The sequence below is a fragment of the Macrobrachium nipponense genome, chromosome 7 (assembly GCF_015104395.2).
Source record: "Macrobrachium nipponense isolate FS-2020 chromosome 7, ASM1510439v2, whole genome shotgun sequence".
NCBI classification, from domain to species: domain Eukaryota; kingdom Metazoa; phylum Arthropoda; class Malacostraca; order Decapoda; family Palaemonidae; genus Macrobrachium; species Macrobrachium nipponense.
In genome coordinates this window covers 40412890-40439668 of record NC_061109.1, presented here as the reverse complement: position 1 = coordinate 40439668, position 26779 = coordinate 40412890, and the positions used below count along the sequence as shown (strand labels likewise).

The 26779-nt window shown below is 40.3% G+C and overlaps 1 protein-coding gene across 1 annotated transcript; it reads left to right on the top strand.

Annotated features, from left to right (window-relative positions):
* The first annotated feature begins 219 nt into the window (after nucleotides 1–219).
* Nucleotides 220–26499, top strand: LOC135217701 (mitogen-activated protein kinase 14B-like). The gene is made up of 3 exons (XM_064253682.1): nucleotides 220–335; nucleotides 11530–11704; nucleotides 24920–26499. The coding sequence occupies exons 1-3, from the start codon at nucleotides 287–289 to the stop codon at nucleotides 24972–24974; spliced, it is 279 nt and encodes a 92-aa protein (XP_064109752.1). The 5' UTR covers nucleotides 220–286; the 3' UTR covers nucleotides 24975–26499.
* Nucleotides 26500–26779: the final 280 nt, after the last annotated feature.

Here is a 26779-nt window from a genome sequence, read left to right as displayed (position 1 = left end):
ACAGTCCAAGACCAGGTTGGCTGGGATACAAACATAAATCAGGCCTAATATTCCTGGTTATATGATATTGTCACCAGTCAGTGCTATACAGTGCTGTAAATAGCAGAATGAAAACATGATGCAGTCAGAAAAAAATGAACATTTTATTATCCTTTATTTTTAGGTTTTGCTTAAATTTCCAGTTTAGGTAAAAAAAATTTCCCCATTACTACAGCATCAGGAGTAATTGCAATTGCTTATTACTACTATTTTACAGGCACGTAACTACATTCGGTCCTTACCACAGATGAGAAAGAAGGACTTCCGACAAGTATTCCGTGGAGCCAATCCACTGGGTAAGTACTGAAGTCAGCATCAGATCAGTTTGTGACTTAGTTGTACAGTGGTACCTCGACATATGAAAGTCCCAGCTTACAAAACATTCAAGTTACGAAAGCAAATACGAAGATTTTTTTGGCTCTACATACAAAATAGTTCAGGTTACGAAAGGTTGTTGCTGTAAAGTCCTGAGATTCGCCCAGACCACCGATAACAATTTTAAAAACTCGGTCGCCACCAACTGAGTAGACTCGCCACCATCCTCCCGCTCCCCCATTGGTTCCTGAAGTTAGTCACCTCCATAAGATCCTGCTCTCCTATTAGTCAGCATCTCTCCCATCGTGCTCTACGTAAAGGCGTCCTTCGCCCACTGCTTCGCACCATCATTTGTGTACGCATGCGGAATTCTTTCGTTCTATATGATTTCGTTTATTAATGTAAATTTGTGTTAGTGATTTCATTGTACTACTTTATCGTGTTGTGTGAGAACTTTAGTACATTACTACATAACTTAATTACGTACAGCATACGTATTCATGGGTCCCAAGAAAGTTGCTGAAGGAGAGGATGCTTTCTGTGGAGATGAAGCTGGAGATTATCAAGAAGTATGAAGCTGGCATGCGGTTGAGTGTGATCGCTAAGGAATACGGCCGAAATCCATTGACGATAGGCACCATCCTTATGCAGAAGGAAGTCATCAAAGCTATTTTGTCCAACAAGAGAAGCCGCAAGCACGATGAGATGGAGAGGCTGCTTCTTGTCTGGATAAAAGACAAAGAAATCGCTGGCGATACGATAATCAAGACGACAATCTCCCACAAGCGCTATTTTCAGCGATTTGATTGCCCAGGCCGAAGACGACGGAGGAGAATGGAAATCGACGCCAACCCCAGACTTCAAGGCTTCTCATGGGTGGTTTGAAAAATTCCGGAAACGGACTAGCATCCATTCGGTGGTGCAGCATGGGGAGGCGGCCAGCTCGGACACGAAACCGGCCGAATCCTTTATTAAGACGTTCGACGAGATGACGATCAAGGAAGGCTACAGTTCTCAGCAAGTCTTCAACTGTGATGAGACTGGCCTGTTTTGGAAAAAAATGCCTCATCGGACGTATATACATCACAAAGGAAGAGAAGCTACCCAGGCATAAGCCTATGAAAGACAGGCTTACGCTCACACTTTGTTCAAACGCCAGTGGGGATTGCAAGATGAAGCCCCTACTTATGCATCATTCCGAGACTCCTCGAGCCTTCAAGGCCCACAAAGTGCTAAAGGAGAAGCTTCCAATTATGTGGAGGGCTAATGCGAAAGCCTGGGTAACAAGACTTTTGTTCACCGAGTGGGTAAATCTGTGTTTCGGCCCAACAGTGAAGAAATTCTTGGAAGAGAAGCGCCTCCCTCTGAAATGTCTGGCTGTTGTTGAACAATGCCTCTGCCCACCTCTGGCTTCGAGGAAGATATCCTAGCGGAGTATTCTTTCATCAAGGTTCTTTATCTTCTGCCTAATACCACCCCTCTCCTCCAGCCCATGGACCAGCAAGTGTTATCGAACTTCAAGAAGCTGTATACGAAACATCTTTTCAAGAGATGTTTCGACATCGCCGATACCACAAACCTCATCTTGCGTGAATTTTGGAAGGAGCATTTCGATATTGTAATATGCATCTGAATCATCGATCAAGCTTTGGAGGAGGTTTCGAGGCGAACCTTAAATTCTTTGTAGAGGAAACTCTGGCCTGATGCCATATCCGCCAGAGACTTCAAGGGATTCGACATGGGCGAAGCTGGTCACGGTGCAGATTCAGTAAACAGTTGACGATCCTGAAACTGTTTCGCAGCCAGATCTTGACGAGATCGTTGCACTCTGCAAGTCCATGGGGCCTGGTCATTGACGAGGACGACATCAATGACCTTCTCGAGGAGCACCAAGAGGAGCTTACGACGGATGACCTGAAGGAGTTGGAGGCCATGCAACATAACGTCGTTCAAGAAGAGTTCTTTAGCAGCGGCGAGGAGGAGGATGACGACCCTATGACAACAGCAGAAATTAAGGAGGCTCTAGCTGCTTTTCATAAGGTGCAATCATTTGTAGAAAAGACACCCCAAAAAGGCTTACACAGTCGTATGCTTGCGCAGTTCGATGACGTTTGCCTGAGTCGCTTCAGGAACATTGTCAAAAGCAGGCAGAAGCAATCTTCCTTGGATAGTTATTTTTTAAAGAGGCCTTAAGTAGGAGTAAGCAAAAAGGAAGATCCATTGATACTACAAAAAAACAAAGTTTGAAAGTGGTGAAGAAATAAAAAAAAAAAAAAAAAAAAAAAAAGCAAAATAAAAAAAGTAAAAAAAAAATGTAAAAATGAAAAAGACAAAAAAAAAAAAAAATTAGTTTAAGTTTTTTGTAAAGTTAAGTGTTACAGTTTTGTTAATGTGTTTCGTAAAGTTTAGTTTATGTTTCCTGACATTTTTTAATGTGTTTCGTAAAGTTAAGTGCACAAAACTAAAGAAAAGTTTTCTGCCGTTTTGTCCTCCTCTGTCTGCCACTTTCGGAGATAGCCTCACTCAAAAGGTAAGTGTCCACATTTTACTACATACGTACAGGAAGATCCAAGTGATATTACGAAAAAAAACAGAAGTTGAAAGTGTAAAGAAATTGAAATTTTGAAAATAATATATATATATATTTATATATATATATATATATATATATATATATATATATATATATATATATATATATATATATATATATATATATATATATATATATGTATATAAAGTTAAAAAAAATGTAAAAATCAAAAAAGGAAAAAAAAAGGAAATTTAATTTCAAGTTTTTTGTAAAGTTAAGTATTAAGGTCAAGCCTCACTCGAAAGGTAAGGTTCCACATTTTTACTACATACGTACGTTATATACGTACAGTATTTCTTGTATACCATGTACACTAATACCACTTTATTTACAGGTACTATGTAGTACATGTTAGTAGTAGGTATAAAGTTAGCTATTGAATGGTCCAAATTGTTGTAGTATTTCATTGTTTTTTGGTCAATTTAGCTTTATTATAAAATTTACTGGGGTGTTTTTGTAGGGCTTGGAACGAATTAGGCATTTACAAGTAAAATGCTGTTCAAGATACGAAAAGCTCAGGCTACGAAGGCCGCCTCAGAACGGATTATAATTTCATATCCTGAGGTACCACTGTACATAAAAGATAATAACTATTTTAAATGTAATGAGCAAATTTATCAATGCACCATGTATTATAGTTTAACTTCAGTACAAAATGTAATGTTTTAATTAAAGTTAGGAACATGGGCTTAATATCTCATTAGCAGCTATAAGATGACTATTTTCATTTTTGCTAGGATATTATTTTCCCAGTTTGTGTTCTAGTAATAATAAATGCAAATAAAAGCAAATTAATATGAATGTACAAAGAAAACATTTATATGTTTAGCAGCGAGGTTGTAACGAGGTAATATGAATAGCTTTTTGCACAACAAACCTTCATTCTTAACATTAGGATAAATCTCTCTACCTGTGACGTCACTTACTCCGCCTGCTGCTATGATGTCACAGCTGGCTACCACCATGACGTTGTCATTTGCGGTTGCCAATCCATCGGGTGTTTTCGTTCAGGCTATAAGGACAAAACTGGACTCTTACTCGGGGAGGGGTACAGTAGTACCCCTAAGATTGGAAACAGTGTAGGTTGCCATCTTCTTCTACATCCTCTTTGTCATCATCATTATCTTTATCTTTGTCTCCCCTCCTCAGTCTTGAGTTACATGATGGAGGATTGAGGACTTTGTCACTCTATCTTCTGGAGCCTGATAGCTGTGTCGTCTTCTTCCTCTCATGGACATGTGTCACCCCTTCGCACGAGTGGATGTGGTTCTCTCTCGCGTTCGTATTCCTGTGGAGGATGATCATTGCCCTTCAACATCTTGTAAGTCTTCAGTCATCCATACTTTGTCTCCTCAACCCATACAAGTTCAGTGGAAAGATGACAAGGCTCCGGTCATGAAGTTAAAGGTGATGGACTCCCAAGTTGAAATCCAGTTGCTCAGAGGCCTCCAGGATGTTCTCAATTCTGATAGTCAAGTCTGTGCATGTGTTACGTCCGTGCACTTCTTACTTATCAGAATCTTGCCAATGGTTACGTTCGTGGACATGTTATGGGTCGCGGCCATGAAGTGGGTGACAGACTTTTCCTACTCTCTGACGTACTTGTAGAACTTTTTGTGGTGCTGAGAGTGACCATCTTTCTCCAGTTCCCAAGACCAAGACATTCCTTGACTTGTTCTCCTAGGAGAGCCTATGCGTTCTTCTTTCCAAGTTGGTGGTCATGACTCGTGGAGGTGGAGGGATCGTGCTTCTGCTTCTTTTTCCCCTGAAGGGGATCATGTATATTGTTCGTCTTCACATGACACATATATGACTTTTCTCGGACAGAAACTGGTGCATGGCCGCATTCCTACGTTTTATGGACGTGATTCATCTAGGGAAAGGGATGTTTATAAGGGACATGACTTTGAAATTCATACCATTTAGTGACTTTGGGACATCTTCAAACTGCTATGATTTTCCCTCCGCTGACCTTCGGTTTTGTGACGCCTGGGTGATTTATCCCGAAAACTATTTTTCAACAAATTCTATCTCCTCCCTTGATACTTAATATATATTAACCCTTAACGCCGAATGGACGTATTAAACGTCGAGTCAAAATCTACACCGATTTCCGAATGGACGTACCATACGTCGGCTCAAAAAAGTTTTTTTTTTTTTTTAAAAATTCGCGGAAAAATACTTATAGGCCTACCAGCCGAAAACTTTTGAATCACGCGCCCTTGGGGGATGCTGGGAGTTCACGGATCAAGGCGTTTGTTTTTTGTTTTACAATAGTTAAAACCGCAAGGAGCGCAAGCGCGAATTTCTTTCTTATCGCACTAAAAAGTATCATGACACATCTCAAAAATTATTTCGTCACTTTGACATAATTTTTGCACCGTTTTAAATTATCCGTTACATGAAGTTATATATGAAAATGTGCGCAATTTCATGCACAATACAACAAAAAAAATAGTCATGATTGTAACTTTTATCAATTTTGAAATATTTTCATACAAATAACGATAAGTGCCAAAATTTCAACCTTCGGTCAACTTTGACTCTACCGAAATGGTCGAAAAACGCAATTGTAAGCTAAAACACTTAGATTGTAGTAATATTCAACTATTTACCTTAATTTTGCAACAAATTGGAAGTCTCTAGCACAATATTTCGATTTATGGTGAATTTATGAAAGAACATTTTCCTTACGTCCGCGCGTAACTCTTCCCCCCCCCGAAAAAAACTCCCATACATGCGATTGTGGTAATGTTTGCACCATTTTAAAATTAGCCGTTACATAAAGTTTTCTATATGGAAATGTGCGCAATTTCATGCCACAATACAACTAAAAACAACCCAGGTTGTAGCTTTTATCAGTTTGAAATTAGTTTTCATATAAAAAATGATAAGTGACAAATTTTAACCTTCGGTCAATTTTGACTCTACCGAAATGGTCGAAAAAAACGCAATTGTAAGCTAAAACTCTTATATTTAGTAATATTCAATCATTTACCTTCCTTTTGTAACAAATTGGAAGTCTCTAGCACAATATTTTCGATTTATGGTGAATTTATGAAAATATTAAATTTTCCTTACGTCCGCGCGGTAACTTCCGAAAAAATGTTACGTGCGATTGTGGTAATGTTTGCACCAATTTAAAAGTAGCCGTTACATAAAGTTTATATATGAAAATGTGCGCAATTTTCATGTAAAATACAACGAAAAATAATTGAAGTTTGTAGCTTTTCTCATTTTCAATATATTTGCATATAAATCACGATAAATAAAAAAGAAAAAAAAAACCACGTCGGATTCGGTCAACTTTGACTCTACCGAAATGGTTGAAAAACGCAAATTGTAGCTAAATCTCTTATATTTTAGTAATATTCAATCATTTACCTTCATTTTGCAACAATTGGAAGTCTCTAGCACATTATTTCGATTTATGGTGAATTTATGAAAAAAACTTTCCTTCCCTCCGCGCGCGGATTCTCCGCCATAAATCTCCGAATTGCGTAACATCGAATTCTCGGAAAATTTGCTACCGTTTCATATTAGGCATTTCATAGAGTTTTATATATGAAAATGTGCGCAATTTCATGTAAAATAAAATGAAAGATATTTGAAGGTTGTAGCTTTTCTCATTTTCTAAATATTTGCATATAAATCACGATAAATAGGAAAAAACCATGTTCGGTCAACTTTGACTCTACCGAAATGGTCGAAAAACGCAATTGTAAGCTAAAACTCTTACAGTATCGTATTATTCAATCATTTTTATTCATTTTGAAACAAATTGGAAGTCTCTAGAACAATATTGAGATTTACGGTGAATTTTTGAAAAAAATATTTTTTTACGTTCGCACGTTACGAATTCGTACATAGTTTTTGTGATAATATTTTTCCGTGTTGCTTTTATTGTTTTACAATGTTATATATCAAAATGATTGCAATGTAGTGTACAATACAACGAAAAAAAAAAAACTCAGTTAGCTTTACCGTTTTTTGCACCGCGTGATTTTAATACAATTATGTATGATTTTTTTTTTTTTTTTTTGTTTTTTTTTTTTTGCTACCATATATCGCATTATTTACATATGAATAATGATATTATTTTTCATGTTCTGATGATTGCATACTATACTTCAGGCAATGACAAAAAAAGGAGCCAAAAATGAACTCTTACTCTTCAAAACTAAGCGCGCTGTGATTTTTTGAAAAAATTATTTTTTCCGATTCCGCGCTCACTCAAAACTGGCTCCGGAATTTGGGGGAGTTTTTTATTTTTACCGCTTCGGCTTTAAGGGTTAAGACCTGGGATTACTACCATATATATAAACCTGATGTAGACTCCAATCAATTGAAGAGTTTTTTTTTCTAAGAGTCATTTTTTTGCTACATATGAATTTTTTCATTATGATAAAAAATAAACTCCCTATAAATCAGGGAAAAAAATTGAAAAAAAGGGCTTCATTTGATTGTTCTGTAATGTCTTTTCCAAGTTATATATCAAATTTCAATGTTATAGCTTTAAAACTAAGGGAGAAGATAGAACTTGAAGGTTAGTAACTATAGTTTTGAGATAAGGGCATTAAAGATTTTCTTTGTATTGTTACAAAGACAATGTTAATAAATAATTTTATTTATAATAATTTAATCATAAATGAAGATCCTTTTGCTCATAGATCATAGCCGGGGCACTGCATCTGGCGAACACAGGGCACTCCTTCCTACGCATCTCTCTCTCAGCGTCTCAGTGGCGTGGTTGGTATGTTGTTGGTGTTCCACCTCGGTGGTCGCGAGTTCCATTCTTGGCCATTCCATTGAGGAGTGAAAGATGTGTATTTCTAGTGATAGAAGTTCACTCTCGACGTGGTTTGGAAGTCACGTAAAGCCATTGGTCCCGTTGCTGAATAACTACTGGTTCCATGCAACGTAAAAACACCATACAAGCAAGCAAGTAAGCAAGCAGGTCTCTCTCTCCAGCGAATGTCAAAGGTGAAACTCGAATGTGTACCCTCTATCATGTTTGTGCTCGTACTGAAGGGTGGTAAGCTGAGGAGCTTCCCTCCTGCAACTAATGGAATCTCTACAGATGCCATTGCTCACAATTTGTTTGACAATAATTATCAAAATTTACGATAGCAGAGGAAATGTTGCATTTTCTTGTATGGATCAGAGTTTTTGACTTATTGAGTTACGTTTACTAATTACCCTGTAACTACGAATGTAAGAGGAATTTTTACAAAATATTTTGTATACGCATTCTCCGTTGCCATACGATGCTCCTTGAATTTTAGTATGACTATGTGTTATTCGCTCTATACCTCCATATATAGGGGTACCGGCTGGCCCCCTTTAAGTTCTGGGTACAGAGTGGTCTCTGCATCAGGACATAGTGGACAGGTTATACCACCAATGAGGAAGACCCATGTAAAACCTCTTCGCTACGTGGTTCAGCAGAAAGCCAGAGGTCTACTGTTTGGTGGTCCCAGATCTGTTTGCTGTGGCAGAGGATGCCCTTCAGCATCCTTGGGACAACCTAGAAGTTTTATGCCTTCCCTCTGTTCTGCTGATCCGTCTTATCCTAAACAGACAGATGGTACCAGAATCTCAGGATGACCCTAGTAGCTCCTTTGTGGCCCCAAGTGGAGTAGTTCCCGAATCTTATATCTCTTCTCTCAGCCATGCCAAGAGAGATTCTCCCTTAGCACAACCTTCTCTTTCAACCTCTTGTATCGATAGGGTCCCTAGCTCTTCACAGCTGAAGACTGTCCAGTATCTTATGAGTGAGAGGTTTTTCTCATGGGGCAGCAACTCAGATGTACAGCTACCTCAGGAGATCTTCATCAGCTGTGCACTACCAGGGCAACTGGGCCATCTACTGTGCTTAGTGTCATCGAAGGGGTTTCTCTCCACTCGGAACTTGTTCCCCTGATAGTAGACTTTCTAATCTTTCTCAGAACGAGAACATCTTTCTGTTTTTCCTGTCAAGGGCTACAGGGCTGCCTTAGGATTAATTCTTTGTCTGAAAGACATGGACATAACTTCATCCAGGGAAATCTCTATATTGTTCAAAAGCTATGAGCAGTCTTCTTCACCTAGGGAGCTCCATTCAAGCCTGTGCGTCAATCATCAAACAGGTAACTGACTTGAAGAGAGTTTCCGTCTGGCTTTGGCTTCCTCAAAGAGTTGGAGAGCTCTTCGGTCTAGATTATCGGGGTCCGTAGCTTTTGAATTTGTCCTGGAATTTGTAGTTAAGGCTCAAAATCGTTCACAGTGACTGATTTGCTCCATTTTCCATCCCTTCCCTTAAGGAATTTGTTAACAAGAAAATCCTCAAGAGTTAATGCTTTGTTTCATCAGGTCAGTGTGTTGTTATCTAAAGAGACTCACCACCTAAGACCTAGGTGTTGTAGGCTTTTGTTTTTGTTAGCATGGGCCCAAGCCTAGAAAGAAGTGTCCAAGAATACCATTTCATTTTGGCTACATGAGGTGATTAGGAAAGCCTATGCCTCATTGTCAAGTTGTCACTAATACTGGGCATGCAAGAACACATGACATCAGAGCAATAAGTTCCTTCCTGGCATTTAAGAACTTATCTGTTCATATAATTTTGAATGCTGGTTCCTGGCTTTGTCAAACCACTTTCACTTTCTGCTACCTAAAGGATATTGCCCACAGGTCCCTAGACACTTTCTTTAGGTCCAGTGGTGGGTGCTCAACACATCATATGCTGGAACTGGCTTGATGCAGGTGAGTTTGGCAGCCATACTGTTACAGCACTTTTTATGTTAAAGGCAAAATAGAAAACTGCCTCTCAGTAGCTTTTGTTTTACTCCTCTCTCCAGCAAGGGGAGTGAGAGTGGCTGACATGGTTTATTGCTTGAACAGATATAATGTTCTCTTTGCCTTCCCTATATGCAATAATCTGGACTGTTACATTGTGTTTGAGGTGTCTGGAGGTAAAGGGGTGACATCGCCAAAATCACGATTTTGAGTTAGTCCTAGAAAATTATACGTAGAGAAATCCATTTTCTATGATTTCCACATACTGGCCAAGCAATATCAACTCTTAAAGCCATTGAACAAAGGGGGTGGTAGTCCACAGGTTTTCATGTGTATTTCTTGGTTTCATGTTCTCCCTCTGGGAAGTAAAGGGCGAACATGGCCATGGTGCGTGAGCCAGTGATCAGCTCTCTTTCATCCAGCCGTGTTTATAGTTTTGCACTCGACCAACCACAGCCCGCATAGTGCACCAGCACGGTACTAGTATTAAAACGACTGACACCCGCGTGGAGAACAAAGTGATTTCTCTTTTATTTTTGCCAATATTTTAGTGGTTTTACATCATGAAAATGTCATCTAGTGATAGTAATAGTGAAGTGGAGTACGAAGTTCCCAAGATTACAAGGATGTAAGTGTTTGTAGTAATTATTTGACAATAATCTATGAACCATTTACATTGGGAACAGAGGGAAGAACTGTAAATGTGTGGTATGATAAAGTTGCCAATCGATAAAAAACTCATAAAAAATTTATTTTTGGGTTTCCAATGAAATGGCTCACAGTGTATTTATGGTGAACAAAGAAGTTTTTAAAAATGTAAAAATAAAATGAGTTTTCCTATTTTCATAACTTTTGCATACAGGGGTATGCAAATTTTGATGAGTTATGATTTTTTTTTCCAACAACATTATTGTTTTTTCGTTTTTTCTTATATGGCTAAGCAAGACGAGTAAAATACTTATAAACATGGATGTAGTAAGTCGAGAGAAACGTCCGGTATCGATAGTTCAACTTTGAACGCATTTTACTCTAAATCAGGTTTTGGCGATGTCGCCCCTTTACCTCCGGACACCTCATTTACTTCCAGTGGACAATGTATGTCTAATGTCTCGGAGGCTTAGGACCTCTTCCTGAGAATCCTCATATCTAAGAAGATTGATCAGGTGTGCCGAACCTCCAGTTGGTTCAAGATTCTCATACCTTCATCCAAGGGAGAGTCCATCCTAATGTTAAGACATAAGGTTTGTTCCACATATGGACAAATGGCAGAGTTTTAATTAATTTGTATATTTCATATCTAACAAACTTGAGGTCGTAGCATTCACTGTCCACGTCCAGCCACCCCTCTTATCTTATCCTGAGTTGGAAGAAAGACTAAACACATCACAGGGTTCAATAGTGGTCTCTTACCTACTTCAACCTCATCTACATATTAGATGTCAGATTCCACAGATTCCTTGCATATACAATTTTTTATTGTATTTTACCAGTTTCCAGCTGGCATCAGAAGATTTATCCTTATGTTAAGAAATCAAGTTTGTTAGCGATAAAAAATACAAATCAGTGACAAATACCTGTGGCTTAGGTCAATTATTTTCTTATTTTTAATATGATAGTAGCAATGCATAGAAGCATATTTACACTGGCATTTCAGTTCATTATTCTTATTGTGCACTTGCCTATTGCATAGAACTTCATAGAATTAATCATCATTAGTTTAACACAAACACCTTATTTCATGCCAAAAATAGTTTAACGCAAACATCTTATTTCAAGCCAAAAATAATATAAAAGTTAATTCGTTTCAGCTGTTGACCTGCTGGAGAAGATGTTGGAACTAGATAGTGAACGAAGAGTAACAGCAGCTCAGGCATTAGCTCATCCTTATCTTGCCCAGTATGCAGATCCATCAGATGAACCTGATAGCGAACCCTATGCTCAAAAGCTTCGAAGATATGGAACTACCCACAGAAAAGTGGAAAGGTGAGAGCATATATAAATCCAGTATCACAAGCATATTTTTTCTGAACTCATGAATGTTTTCATAAGTTGACCTAAGTATATATTCCTCCTGTAATGTTGACAGATTTATTAGTCTATATTTGATGATCTGTATTTTAGTACAGTGCCCCCCCCCCCCCCCTATTCACTGGGGATGCGTACCAGACCCACCCGCAAATTGTTAGAATCTGCGAATAGTTGGAACCCCTATAAAAACACTGAAAACAGCCCATTTTGTTAGTTAAAACTCAAGAAAAACCCACTAAAAATTTGTATAACTTGTTTTTTAATAGTTTTATCATAAAACAGTGCATTTTATGATGAAAGTGATACAAAAATGAGGAAATTTTGCACATTTCTCAGAAAAATACTGCGAATAGGCAAAATTTCCACAAATAATGCAGGGAAAAATGTTCCGGGGAGAAATCCACGAATGTATGAGTCGCAAATCCGGAAGAGCGGAATACGGGGGGTCCACCGTAAACACAACACTGATGGTGATAACATGTCTGGAAAGCAGCATAACTACACATACTCAGGATAATCTCCAGATAGCAAATTAGAATCTCATTTATGTAGATTTTAGATGACATAGCAGTAATTTTCTGCTTTTCTCCTATGTCATCTCAAGTACTGTTGAGATGACATAGCAGAATTCATCATAGCTTCAGTACTAATGCTGCTCCTGAAGTATATAGTGATTATCTTCCTAAAGTCTAATGTACACCAGACATTGAGAGGGTTTTGCAGAACCCAGCATTGTACTGTCGGCCAAAAAACTCGTGGCAGAGTTTTATAATTTTTCGTTCACTTGCCTGACGCACGATTCATGCCTTATTTATCGATTTTTCTTTCCAAAGATGGAAGAAATCGTATGTAATGACGTTAAAAACAGTCCCACTGATATCTTTAGAACATTACGTTATGTTATTGTGTAATAATATTTTCCATATAGCAAAATTGACGTGAACGAAACGTAGTGATAAAAAACGTCATATCACAACCATAGATATACATACCAAATAGATAGGAGACACCTAGCACTAGTAGTATCGCATAATCATAGAGACCTTAAATTATCATTTCAATATTAAGTGAAGGTAGTTGAACTATTCCATTTGTTAAATTTTACAGAAAACATTGGAATCTCACAAAATGCTATCAAATTTAAAAACAAAAGAAAAAAATAACGATCTCCTAACAGTGTGAACCAAGCGACCTCACTCTATTGCTTTGATGTTATGTGCACGGAATCTAATGTCAATGTGTCATTTATTGGTATAAGAAACGTCCCTTGATGAGCGAGAGACAACTATTGCACTGCATTCGGTGCAAGTTGCTGTTGGAGAGATATCAAGAAAGCTTAATAAACCGGAGAGAATCATGCCTAGATGAATCAAATTGTTTAAAGAACGGCAAAATTTAGAACATGGGCCTAGAGGTGGAACACCTCAAAGCACCACAAGAGAGCAAGACAATACAGTGTAAACGTTGCTGAACAACATTCATTTGTGAATTTTGAATTCTAGTGCATCGTCACGACATTGCTGAACCAGGAATCATGACTAGCTCTATGCTTATGACTGGTGTCTGATGAATACTTTAGATGGAGAGGAAGAGATTTTTAAATCTCCACTTGAATCTTTGATAGGTGTCTAATGAATAAGTCTAATGAATAAGCAAACGTATCTTTGATGGATGAGAGATTCAGTTAGGCTTACTCTTTTTGTTTGTTTTTTATCGGTGGCCAGTGAATACCACAGATAGGGAGGGAAACAGTTTCTATGATGCATGCATTTTTTTTTCTTCAAAAGCTAAAGCATACATTTTATTAGGAGATACTTTATCAACATCGGCCTAATCCCTCCATCACTCCTATACGCCACCTTCCGCTCGTCTTCTACATCTCGGGCGACTCGAGCCGACTTCTCACTACGAACTCCATGGCTTGAAAGCATCAGTAATGATAACGGTTATTTTGAAATTCCCCGCACCGACAACGGGCGCCTTAAAATGCATGTTTATAAAATATTTTCTATTCAAAGAAACTTTATCTTTCATTCCCCAAAATATGTGCATACACTCGTGTTACACCCTGTAGCCGTCAAAGAGCAACCCTTGATTAAAGCAGTCTTGAAAAAAAATAGAAATAAAAACATGAAATAGACTTAAACGAGAACGTCACCTTTCATATTTCTTATCCTTTCAGCTACTTATAATATGCTTATGGTAGTAGGTCGAGATATACATGTGAAAACTAATTTGAATTAATTTCTAGTTAGAAGAAATGAATAACTACAGAAAGATCAACCTAAGAAAGCTTTAATGAAAGTAAGCCTTTCTTAATGTATTCGTCAGTTTTGACTCCCACAGCTTTCCAACGTGTCCAAATGAAACAGGGTGATATGCAAGGAATTCCGATAAAAAATAAGACTGAATTAATAGTTCGTTTGATTTTTTTTTTTTTTTTTTTTTTTTTTTTTTTTTTTTTTTTTTTTTTGATAGCTAGGTCTGAGTTAATTATGTTAAGCAATTATGAAAAGGATACGAAGAAAGGCGAGCATTGCTAATAAAACAAGAATAACAGGAATAATTAAATAAAGCAGATTAATATATATAATATATAGATTATATATATATATATATATATATATATATATATATATATATATATATATATATAATATATATATATATATATATATCTATATATATATATTACGTATCCGAGAGAGTATACTGCTCAAAATAGACCTAGGCTAATCATGTGTGAAAATCAGAAGTCCAATTTAGGCCCACTAAATATTATGTCATGCAAATTATTTTTATTGATCAAAGGGCAAAATTAGTTTAATTAAACATCGTTTTCAAAGAATGTTAACGACTGGATGTATTGTTTATCGGCTGTAGGAGACGAAATGACAACATACCAGTGCAGTACGATACGTTGAGTCAAGACTCGACCGGCAGCAAAGTCAACTTCAAAATGCTTCGGTATGCTGTCACGAAGCTAGAGTTGAGAATAAAATTAGAAATCGTGGACCCATTGGTATATATTTTCCTTACTTTGTAAAATAATTATCTTTAATACGTTGAATAAATCTACTCTATTCTAATGTAATTTATTTCAAGTATAGCACCTTGAAAGGAATGTTATTTATTGTTAAGCAAATAATCTGGCACCTGCATATGGCAATATTTCCATAACGAACAATGAATTAAGAAACTACGCCAATTCTTCGTTGGCCGTCTGTACAACAGGTACCTTCACCTCTCTGCAAAGGTTTGAAGGACATTGCATAGGCAGAAATGGAATCCATTTGAAGCTTGACCATGACTATCTTTCATGAGGAAGTACAGAGGTAAGCCCAACCCATAAGTCTTCTGCAGCAAGAGGCTACTCTCATGGACACCTGGCAAGGGAATGAAGAGAGAATACTACCATCTCCTCTTGAAAAGACAGCTTCACCCACAGGTTGGATACTGAGTGTGCCAAGTAGGTAATGGCCCTATTGATGACGCTAGCTCATATATGTTGATCTCTAGTCCAAGGGTGCAAATACCTTTCACAGCAGAGTTTGAGAGAGAGCTCATCCACAGGTTTAGCCATGACACTGGGCAACAGTACCATTGCTATGGATTCCAAAGCATTGAGAAGCCTCTGCATCCTCCAGGCATAAAACTTCCACTGGCTTGAAAAGTGGCAGGGAAGTAAATTCCTCAACATACAGATGAGAGCATTCACTCCCTCTAAAATACCTCAAGCTGACTGGTACCAAGGCAACCTGACTAAAGGTTTTGCCTCCACTGCAGTGCTAAAGGTTAGCTTTATACTCAAAGTCATGGGCAAGGGGGATGCTGAAATCACACCTCTTGAGATTATTGTGCTCACAAATGAGCAAAGTACACTACTGAAAATGCTGTTCCAACTCAGCCAGAAGGGGCTCTGGAGAGAAGGGTCCCTCAGGTCCCAAAGGATCCCAAGGCATCTGAGCTATCTCCTCTTCCATAGAAGAGGAGGGCACACCAGCCCTGCTTCCTTAATTTCTCTGGCTCCCATCCAGCACCAGACAAGTTTCTCAACAGAGAAGGCAGAGGGGAACCTGCAGGTTCACAGTCTGAACAGAATTTCGACCATGACAGCGACACCTCTGGCTTTGATAATAAGTTGCAACCGAGTGAGAAGGGCAAGAAGTTGCGCCACCTCTCTAGTTCCTTGTGCCTGCATGACAAAAGAGATTAACGGTGACCTCTCTTTGGTGCCTACTTACTATCTACAGGCATCACCACAGTCACTGGAAAATCACTTGTAGCAGACAACGTGGTCACAGGAATTGTCAGAGCAGCAACAGCAGCAGACACATTGTTGATTGGTAGGTCATTTCTTCTAACTGCTAGCAAGTCCAAGAAAGCAACAAGTGAAGGACTACCTAGAATATACAAAATTGACTAAATTTTATAAACTCCCCTAGTGATCTGATGACATGTAGCGCGTCAATAAATTTTTTCCCTAAGTGCACAGATGACGCGCCGGGCGCATCGTATGTTAAGTTATTTTTGGGAAAAATTCATGAAAAAAAATGCATCAATCATAGAAAATGTAGTTGACGCCATTGGGTCGACAGATGATGAATCTCGAAGAAAATGCAAACCCGGCGCCGCTAGCTTACTTAGCTACAATACAAAACGTCAACATAAGTAGGTCGGAAAATCTGAAAATTGATTAATTACAACTCATAAGCAAACATTTATATCAAAATTATTGCTTCCACGTGAAAGATCAAACATTGCTGCACAATTTAGGTATAAAACAAACCCCTAACCTAATTATTATATGTATTTTTCATGATTATTTCAAAAAAAATACCTATGATTTTTCTTTAAAATTTCCCGTTCATCACATTGTTTTTATTATTTCTAAGCCTCATAAGATGTACTGATTGCTTTAGGAAATAATTCAATCATTTGTCAACGTAATAACACTAACCAGAAGCATATATCAGTTATTTGTTCATACGCGAACAAACCTTCGGTCATAACACTAGTAGGATAATTTCTAGCGCCTAGCTGGATACGGTTAAAAAAAAACAGATGAAAGCAAGGAATCTTGTGATATCTGGCAATGCATGCGTAGATCGGGTGAAGGATGGTCAAAGATCATTCACCTATGATCGCGCACCAATCTTTCTTTTGACTGCCTGGGCGAGAGTCGTGTTAACCTCTCTTGGCCTTTTCCAGGTTCATTGCCCGTTTCGCTTCTGTTTAGTGTGTGTGTGTTTGGCTGGTATTATGGCTTCTTCTGCTCCTTCTCGGCGTCAGCGTATGTGCCCCGGAGTTCCAGGTTTTCCGTGTTCTCAATTTTTTGGCTTTGGCAGCGACCGACCCTCACATCACGTGCAGTAGTTGTCATTCTAATTTTTGTATTATTACAAATCCTTGCATGGAATGCCGGGCATGGCCTAAGGAGCAGTGGGGGTCGTTTTTATGGCAAGAGAGAACATCAGAGGGTTTCGACTCTTCCTACTTGGGAAGGTTTGCACCTCTTCCCGATGTTTCGTCTCCTGCTGTAGTCAACCCTCATAGTAGCGTTTGTCCCTCCCTGCGTCTCCTTCCTTTTCTTCCACTGATTCGTCGATGGAAGTATCGGGAGGTCGCCAGGGTAATGTTTGTAATGTAGCCCCCTCTTCCCTTTTCAAAGGGAGGGGGTCTTTTATTTTGGTTCCCGAGAAGGGCGAGGCTTTTTCATCAATCTCTTCTCTTCCAGAGTCGGAGGCGTCCAAAATGGCAGGATTTGGAAGACGCTCAGGCTAGGGGGTACCCCGTCCATGGAGGGGTTGCTAGCGCATTTTGTGGAGGCTCACACCCCCACTCCCCAGTCTGGCCAGGCCATCCCCCCTCCTCCCGGCCTTGTCTTCATGGGTAGCAGCAGTCGGCCATCTTGTATTGCTCCACCAGTCTCTGCTGCTGCTTTGAGTCGGAGTGACACACATCAGTCTGAGGTCATATGCCAGGCAGTACTTCAGAGGTTGGACTCTGTATTGGATGTGAAGTTGGCTGGCCTGCCTTATCGGTTGGGAGGGACTGGTAGGAAACTGTTGCTTCGTCCCCGCCTCCTGAGAAGAGTGTGCATAAGAAACTAGTGCCATCTTCCTCTCTCTTCCCCCTCTATGCCCCGTCGGCATATCAAACGTTGGAAGGCTAAGGACTTTGCCCTTCCTTCGCCTTCGAGGAAAGAACAACGCAGATGTGTTCCTGAGAGTGCTGTTGTTTCGGGCAGTGTCAGTGGTGTGCGATCTGCAGGAGATGCTTCATCCTCTGCCTCAAATCTCGGGTGTGTGTCCCCCCCCTCCCGTCCCTGCACATAGCAAACGTGTTGCAACCTCCCCTGCCTGTTCACGTGATGTTTGTGCTCCTTCTTCGACAAGGCCTATTCGTTTCCGTAAGGATGTCAAGGTGCCTATCAAGAGGTCGAAGCTAGTGAGCGCAGAGTTGGTGCAGCTGGAGTGTTTGCCTGCCCTTCATTGGTGCTTCCAAAAGTTCGACTCTACAGGATTCTCCTTCGATCTCGAGTGTTCGAGTTTCTCCCCCATCTCACATACATACGGCCACCACGCCCGTGACCATTCATGGACATGTTGAGGTAAGTGATGTTATAGTGGGTTCCTCTCGGAAGCCGACGCATGGACCCAGCCAGACAGTTAGTTGGGGTTTCGGGCTGTTTGGCTGCTAACCCTTCCCATTAATTTTGGTGGAGAAGGTGCCTTAGAAGAGCCTATACACATCCTTCTCGTCATCGGTCTCTGTTGCTAGAGCAGGAGCAGGGAGACACGCAAGAGTTTTCGTCTTCCTTTTCGGAAGTTGTTAATCTCATTCGTGGGTTTAACAACTTGGAAAGTAGGACTCAGGCTTGGTCATCTTACACTCCTCCTTGCTTGGAAGCCTTGGTGGGAGCTACTTAGGATCCAGATAATCTCTAGAGCTTCTTTTGTCGGGGCACGTTCAGTCGGTCTTGCAGAAGGTTAACGCCTCTGTTTTGGACCAGGACGGTTTGCCTCACTCTAGGGGCTCTACCAAACTACTACCCCCGCCTCTCACGAGACATAGGAAGTACTGTGCTACGAACTCTGCATTTTTGTTGTCACACCATCTTACATAGACGTCATTCGCCTGAAGCCGGGTTTGACTTTGGAACAGGTGAGGTCGGTGGCTTCTGTGGTTATTGCCAAGATAGCTTCCGATAGGTCCCTGGAAGGGTTGGTGAGTGCCTCCTCGCTTGCCAGTCTGTTGCAGTCCAGGGCAAGGCATTTTCATATTTGGCTCACCTCAGTGCTAATTTATGGGCTAATTTTCTTCTGATTAGAAGGGACGCGGCTTTGTTTAGGATGGAGAGATTGCTCGACACCGAGTCTTTGCTGGGATTGAGGAACGGAGATCTGTTGGAGTCCCAATTTTTGTTTCCTCAGACAGAACTTGAGAATGCGATAGACCGGCACCGGGCTGACACCAAAGACAGACTGGTGCACCAGGTCGTGTCTAAGTCAGAGTCTCATCCTCAGAGACGTCCGGCTCCTCCTCCTCCCCCCTGTCCAGCAGCAGTCAAGGAGATTGTCGCCTGGTAGGCCGTCGAGGACCTCGAGTTCGGCAGGGCCTTCCCATTTGACACAGCCTAAGTCAGAAGATCAACGCCCCTTTCGCTCTCATTCCTTTAAGCCAAGAAGAGGCCCAAGGGCCAGAGGTAATGGGCCCGTCGGTAGGTTAGGCACTTCTCCCTCTCCTGCGCCACGGGTGGGGGTTGCCTGGCTCGTCATTTTGGCCAAGTGGCCAGAGTTATGGGGCAGAGAAGTGGGTGGTAGGATGTCCTTCGGGTGGGATACCTACTGCCATTTTTTCGACTTCTCTCATCCTCTGTCAGACAAGCTGGATCTCAGAAAGGCATATCCTCCAGATTCTCTGAAGTTCTTGGCTCTTTGGGAGGAAGTGCAGAAAATGCTGGACAAGGATGCGATAGAGGAAGTAGTGCATCCGTCCCTGGGGTTTTACAGTCACATCTTCTTGGTGCCCAAGGCGTCGGGAGGATGGAGGCCTGTGATGGACTTATCCACCTTGAATCACTTCATCAGGAAGACACGGTTCAAGATGAAGACCCCGCGCCTGGTGTTGGCAGCCGTGAGGGAAGGCGACTTCATGCTGTCGATAGACTTAAGGGACACATACTTCCAAATCCCTGTTCATCCCACGTCCAGGAAGTTCCTTCGCTTCTCTCTTGTGGATAAGATCTTCGAGTTCAAAGTCTTGTGCTTCAGGCTGATGACGGCCCCTCAAGTGTTCACAAGGGTCTTCTCTCTCGTGTCAAGTTGGGCTCATGTTCAAGGGGTCCATTTGCTGAGGTACTTCGACGATTGGTTAGTCTTGCCAGTTTCCAGGGAGAAGCTGCTGCAGGACAGGGATTGTCTACTTCGGTTCTCTCTGGACCTGGGCATATTAGTCAACCAGGAAAAGTCAAACCTCGTACCCACTCAAAGGATTCTCTACCTGGGCATGGTCATCGATACGACAGTGGCAAAAGTTTTCCCGTCAGATCAAAGATTGGAGAAGTTGCAGGCGGTAGCGCGCAACTGCCTGTCAGAGTCAGTCACATCAGTCAGCTCATCAGTGGCAGGTTCTTCTGGGAGTGTTGTCTTCCCTGGAGAAGCTGGTCCCTCATGGGCATCTTCATCTTCAGTCTCTGCAATGGAGACTGGGAGAACTCTGGTCTGTGGCGGGGGACTCTCCCCTTTTAATGGTTCCTCTGTCTCTGGAAGTGAGAGAAGACCTTCGTTGGTGGTTGGACGACCAGAATCTGTTGAAGGGTGTCAATCTGCATTCTCTTCCACCGCACTTCCTTCTGTTCTCGGACGCCTCCCTCGCAGGTTGGGGCGCTCATTTAGGTGGCCTCATTGCTTCAGGCATTTGGAGGACAAGCAGCAACATATCAACGTCTTGGAGTTGAAGGCGGCTTTCCTGGGTCTGAAGGAGTTTCGGGGGTATGTATTGGGTCATTCTGTCGTTCTCATGTTGGACAACACCACGGTGGTAGCCTATGTGAACAAATGGGGAGGCCTGGTTTCACGTCAACTTCATGCCTTGACCGTCAAGCTTCACCATTGGGTAGTCAGCAATTCGGTAGAGCTCTCAGCCAGGTATATCCCAGGGAAACGGAACGTGGTCGCAGACAAACTCAGTCGCCGGGATCAAATCCTAGGCACAGAGTGGTCCCTTCATCAAGTGGTGGCAGACAAGCTTTTCCAGATTTGGGGGAGACCCATGCTGGACCTTTTTGCAACACAATTCAACAGGAAGCTGGAGGTGTTCTGTTCATTGGTTCCAGATCCTTTAGCATTGGTAGAGGACGCATTCCAACATCCCTGGGACAACCTGGAGGTGTATGCCTTCCCTCCGTTTTGTTTGATCCGACAGGTTCTGAACAAGCTGATAAGTTCAGTGTCTCAGGATGACTTTGGTAGCCCCTCTGTGGCCTCAGGCAGAATGGTTTCCCCCTTGGCGTTCATCTGTGTCAGCCCCATGCGGAAAGGTTCCACCTGTCAGTGGAATCCCTGTCTCTTCACAGTTGTAGGCTATCAAGTTTCTCCTCCGAGTGAGAGACTTTTATCAGAGAACAGCTGGGTACATGTCCAGCAGTCTTAGAAAGTCAACCTCCGCGGTTTACCAAGGCAAATGAGCAATCTATTGTGATTGGTGTCGTAAATAGGGTTTTTCTCCACTCGTGACCTCTATTCAGCGAATAGCAGTGTTTTTAACCTTCCTCAAAGATGAGAAACATTTGTTTTTTTTTTTTTTTCGGTTTCTGCCATTAGAGGCTACAGGGCGGCCCTGAGCTTGGTGTTACCCCTTAAGGGTATCGACATCTCTTCCTGGGAACTTTTTCTGCTAGTTAAGGGGTTTGAGCAGTTGAGTTCTCCTAGAGAGCTCAAGCCTCCGACGTGGGATGTTTCCTTGGTTCTTAAGAGCTTCACTAAGAGTCCATATGAGCCCTTGCGTCACTCATCTGACAGGAACCTGAAGCTCAAGACAGTTTTCCTTCTGGCTTTGGCATCTTCCAAGAGGGTAGGAGAGCTCCACAGTCTGAGCTATGAGGTGAAGCACACCAGGGGTTGGGGGTCGATGTCCTTCGAATTTGTCCCGGAATTCGTGGCCAAGACCCAAAATCCCTCTGTGCATGATGACAGATTCACTTCGTTTTCCATTCCAACACTGACTGAATTTGTGGGTGGTGATGCTCAAGAGCTTCTGTTGTGCCCTGTCCAGGCCCTGCGTTGCTATCTTAAAAGGATTCGGCACCTTAGACCAGGCTGCTGCAGACTTTTGGTTAGCACAGGCCGTACAAAGAAAGAGGTGTCTAAGAATACTATCTATTTTTGGATATGGGAAGCCATCAGACAGGCATACTTGACACTTTATGATTCTACCACCATGTCTGTGTAGGCTAGAGCGCATAACGTTGAGAGGTATTGGTCCCTCTCTGGCTTTCAAAAAGAACTTGGCTGTACATAGAGTGCTGAGCGCTGGTATGTACTTGGTTACGCCAGTCCACATTCACCTCCTTCTATCTTAAGGATGTTGCCCACAGATCTGCGGACATATTTTCCCTGGGTCCTGTGGTGGCTGCCCAACAGGTTGTGTAATTAATGGTTGCCCTTAACAGGGCACCTTTGTATCTTACCTAAGATGATTGTGTGGATGAGAAAATGAGTGAGTTGGCTGGTCTCCTTCTTTCTCTTGTACCTTTCCTTCTTCCTTCGGACGGTCTAAGGAATAGACATGTCATTCGCTTGACTGGTCTGATACAGGTGAGTAAGGTAGTCATACTGATAGGGTGGTCGTGCAGTATACAAATATCTTACCTGCTATTCGGTAGCATATGCTCCACTCCTTGGCAAGGAGGGGTTGGGAGTAATACAAACCCTGGTGTCTTGTTTTGTTATTGGACAGTCAAAAGTTTCTCTTTAGTTCCCTGTATAATGGTTATCCCATATACGTAGCATTGTACGTCTCTCAGGGTCTGAGTCGTTAGATATCAATTTAACTAGCTTCTCAACGGGCCTCAGTCCCTCTCCAAAAACCATTCCTTTTGAGAGCTGGACTGGTGGGTAGGCCCCCAGCCAGTCTAGGATGTCTTTTACCTCCCTCCAAGTATGAGTCTATTCTACTGTTAAGACTGAAGGTTTGTTCGCATATGAACAAATGACAAATAAGACTTTATTTTTCATAGCTACAAACCTGAGGTCTTAACATTATATTGCCCGTCTCTAGCCGCCCCTCTATGTGTTACGACATCCTGAGTTGGGAAAGACTGATGCGCGATCATAGGTGAATGGTCTTCGACCATTCTTCACCCGATCTATGCATGCGTTACCAGATATCACAAGATTCCTTGCTTTCATCTGTTTCTTTTTTACCGGATTGAGCTAGGTGCTAGAAATGATCCTATTCTTAAGACCTCAGGTTGTAGCTATGTAAAATACAAATTGCCTTAGAAAATTTGTCATATTTCGGATGTACGTACCAAATTATACCAAAAAACTTTTCCATGCTTGTGTTCTTTTCGGCCCGGGGGAAAGTCTTGTACCCTTATATTTTCGGCCTGTGCGCAAGAGGGTTAAGATAGTCAAAGGAAGACATCTTCCTGTGGGCTTCTTCATCCTCAGACAGTGAATGAACAGATTTATTGGTCTTGATTAAATTAACCCTCTCAAGAGGCGATAACCAGGTGTAGAAGGAGGAGGACTGGAAGCCAGTGACAAGAAGAAACCTAAAGGATGGGGATACTTTTGCGCTAGTCTCTTTTGAGGCATTTTTAAAGAAAAAAAATTATGCACTGGGGGTCTGTATAACTTGAACCATACCAGACCATGCTTTGTTATTGGATCATCATTCTTAAAGAGATTGATGGTCCACATCTCAAGATGTATACAGTATTTGCATTTAAAAAAAAATTGATACATATATCCAAACATTTGAATTTTAAGTGATTTAAGGTGAGCAACTTTGTTTGCCTAGTGGTAAAACATTATTCATAAAAAATGGGCTTCTTGTGATTAAGAGCTTTCAGCATGACAAAATAAAAAACAGTTATGTCTTGTATGCAGAGAACTTGAAACCATTCACGTCTGCCATCAAAGTCAATTCATGGGAAAATATAAATGATGTAACATTTATTTCAAGAGCAAATGAGGTTGCTCCCCTTTTTGGCATTTTCTCTCTGGCAAAGTATTACAGTACCTACTTGAATATGAAAGAAATGGTGACAGTACCTACTTGGACATGAATGACATGGCGAGCTAAAAATTCTTGGATGAATAATGGCAAGTTTTCTCTTGCCATTATTGCTGATTCATGTGCAATAATTTACAGTCATTAGCAGCAACTGCAGCTTAAATTTAGCGTATATTTTCTTGCCGATATTTTCTCCATAGCGAATAAAGGTAGTACAGTGTAAAAATACATCAGTCCTATTTTACTTAATGTCATTTGTAACATAAGTATACGTTAGTTTTTTACTATTGTACGATGGCTGAAGTGCAAGCATAACAGCTGTTGTTATCCGATTCGGTTGTTTGTAGCAAAAACATCTGTTCGTTCAGTTGTTTATGGATGTGCGCATTTAAGCAGCGATTATAATGTTACATACTAACAATACTTTTATCATTCTCTTTTACTTTTATAACTTATTTAATACGAGATATGATAAGTAAAGAGATAGAGGAAAAAAGGAAAAAAAGGTTTGGACCATGAGTTCATCAAATCTAGCATCAAAATTTTGTAGAACTATCATGCAGAGCATAGTAAAGGATAAGGCAAATGAAATTCCACATTCTTATTAAAGACCTATTACATATTAGTGTAAAATATCTGACCTGACACTAAGGCGTCATTAACCAGTCTAGGGCACCATATAGTAAATTGCAATGCCCACAGACTGGAATTTCGGTTGGGAGATTTTAGGTTGCCGTCAAGCCCCCAAGGAATGGAACCCCTGCCAATAACCAGGGGCTGTCTGCATTCTATTCTATTCTGCGATCATGCTTAATATTTACATAACCTTTGGTTACTTGTATTTGATTTTGCATGGTAAATTTAAGGTCCAGATTTTTCATGGACTGCTAATTCTAATAATTTTTCATTATTTTTTTCATACAGAACTTGTTTACAAGGAAGTGACAGACTTTACTCCAAAGCCTACTGTTGTTGCTGAGGAAGCAGAGAAGGCACAGTCAGCTTCAAAGTGATTGTTTTAGTCGAACATGAAAACCACTTCGTATTGTGTATCTCATGCCATTGTCAGATACATTTTATTTTTTCTCTTAAATATGAATAAATTTTAGCAGATCTCACAGGCAGTTATGACTGTCAAAGTACTGACGCATATATGCATGGTATATAGTATGATAGTATGGTTGCACACGTCTTCTTTATACTAGTATTACCTCAGCGGAAGTAAGTTTTCAGCCCATGTGCCTGAGAGTGGTTTTAACTGTAACAAAAATTATCATCAGCTATATACTGACCTTAAAGATTTTAACCTTAATCCTCAAGTTGTTTTCTAATTATAAGCAAGGTATCATCCATGCATAGAGATTCAATTATTAGCAGGGACTATTAATTTTGATTTCAGTCATCCTAAAATTATTCAAGCAATGACTGATTATAGCTGCTTCTAAGTTTTTCTTACCCTAATGATAATAGTTTTAGAATACTCATGCCCTTCTTTCACCAGTTATTATGATAGTATCATGTTCCACAGTCATATGCCAGTTTTGTCCGTGTAGTTTGATACGAGGCAAGAATATCACAAACGTTAAGGTATTTTATATAAATTCTTAAGCTCATATATGTCATTTTTAAGGAATCACAATAGTGCCATTACAAGCAACCAGATTTGTAACTATACTGTATGATCATGTGAAAGTGAAAACAGGTGTATGTTTCCCCACAAGTATGAATATTACTGTTAAGGTAACTGCAAAGTCAGTGTAGTTCCTAATCACAGTGAGATTAATTTTAATTGAAAAGTACTGTGCAGTACTTTACTGTGTCATAAGTTCTATCTTTCTGAGAAGCAATTTCAATGTTGGCCATAATAATTTTGTCACGGAAGGGTTTGTGTATTTCTGGTGTTTGCAGGTAGACTCAGTTTCCAATCATAAATGATTGGCCACAGAATCTTGCTGCAGCTCATGAACTGTTAGTAGTACAGCTATACATATTGTAAGTTTTGTCCTACATGATTAATATTGCTTCAGAAGTGAAGAGCCCAATTTCTAAGTAACATTATTGAAAGTGTTTGGTTGTTTCATTATTACAAGACCGTAGTTTCCAATATTACAAGAATGTAGTACAGATTGAAGTGGTGTTCTCTTGAATTCAAGAGTTGAAGTCTTCTTTTTCTCCAGATAGCAGATAGAAGATACAAAATATTGTTCATTTTAATATTGTAAATATTGCTGATATGCCATAGTTATTATGTACAAATGGACAAAGTGTTCTTAAATATGGCATATCAAAAGCTGAAGCTCTTTTAACTTTAATGCTTTGGTCACATCAGTAGGTAACACAGTATGTATGGAGTTACTGAACAGGCAATTATCCAAATAATTTGTTTTCTTTGGTAATTTTGAATCGGTTTTCCAAGTACCAGAAAATGCAGTAGCCTGTACAACTAAAGAAGAGTAATTGATACATATATGTAAAAAAAAAATTTTTGTAAATGCTTAGTTGTACAATTTGCATTTATGTGACCATGGCATATTGATTCTACAAGCCAGTGACTTTGTTTGCCTGTGTCAGTTCGTACACTTAAGAGTATGTGTTGTCTAATTTTTGTTTGGTAAGATTGTTACTGTAATTGTTTTCTTTTCAATGCTAGAATGTAGTTGAGAATGTGAACTCAATCTGTGAGGCGAGAGTATGAAAATATTGTACAATATATATATATACACTAGCATTGTGGATTTGTTCATTTGTATGAAAGTTACTGTAACAGGATGTAATTTTTATGAA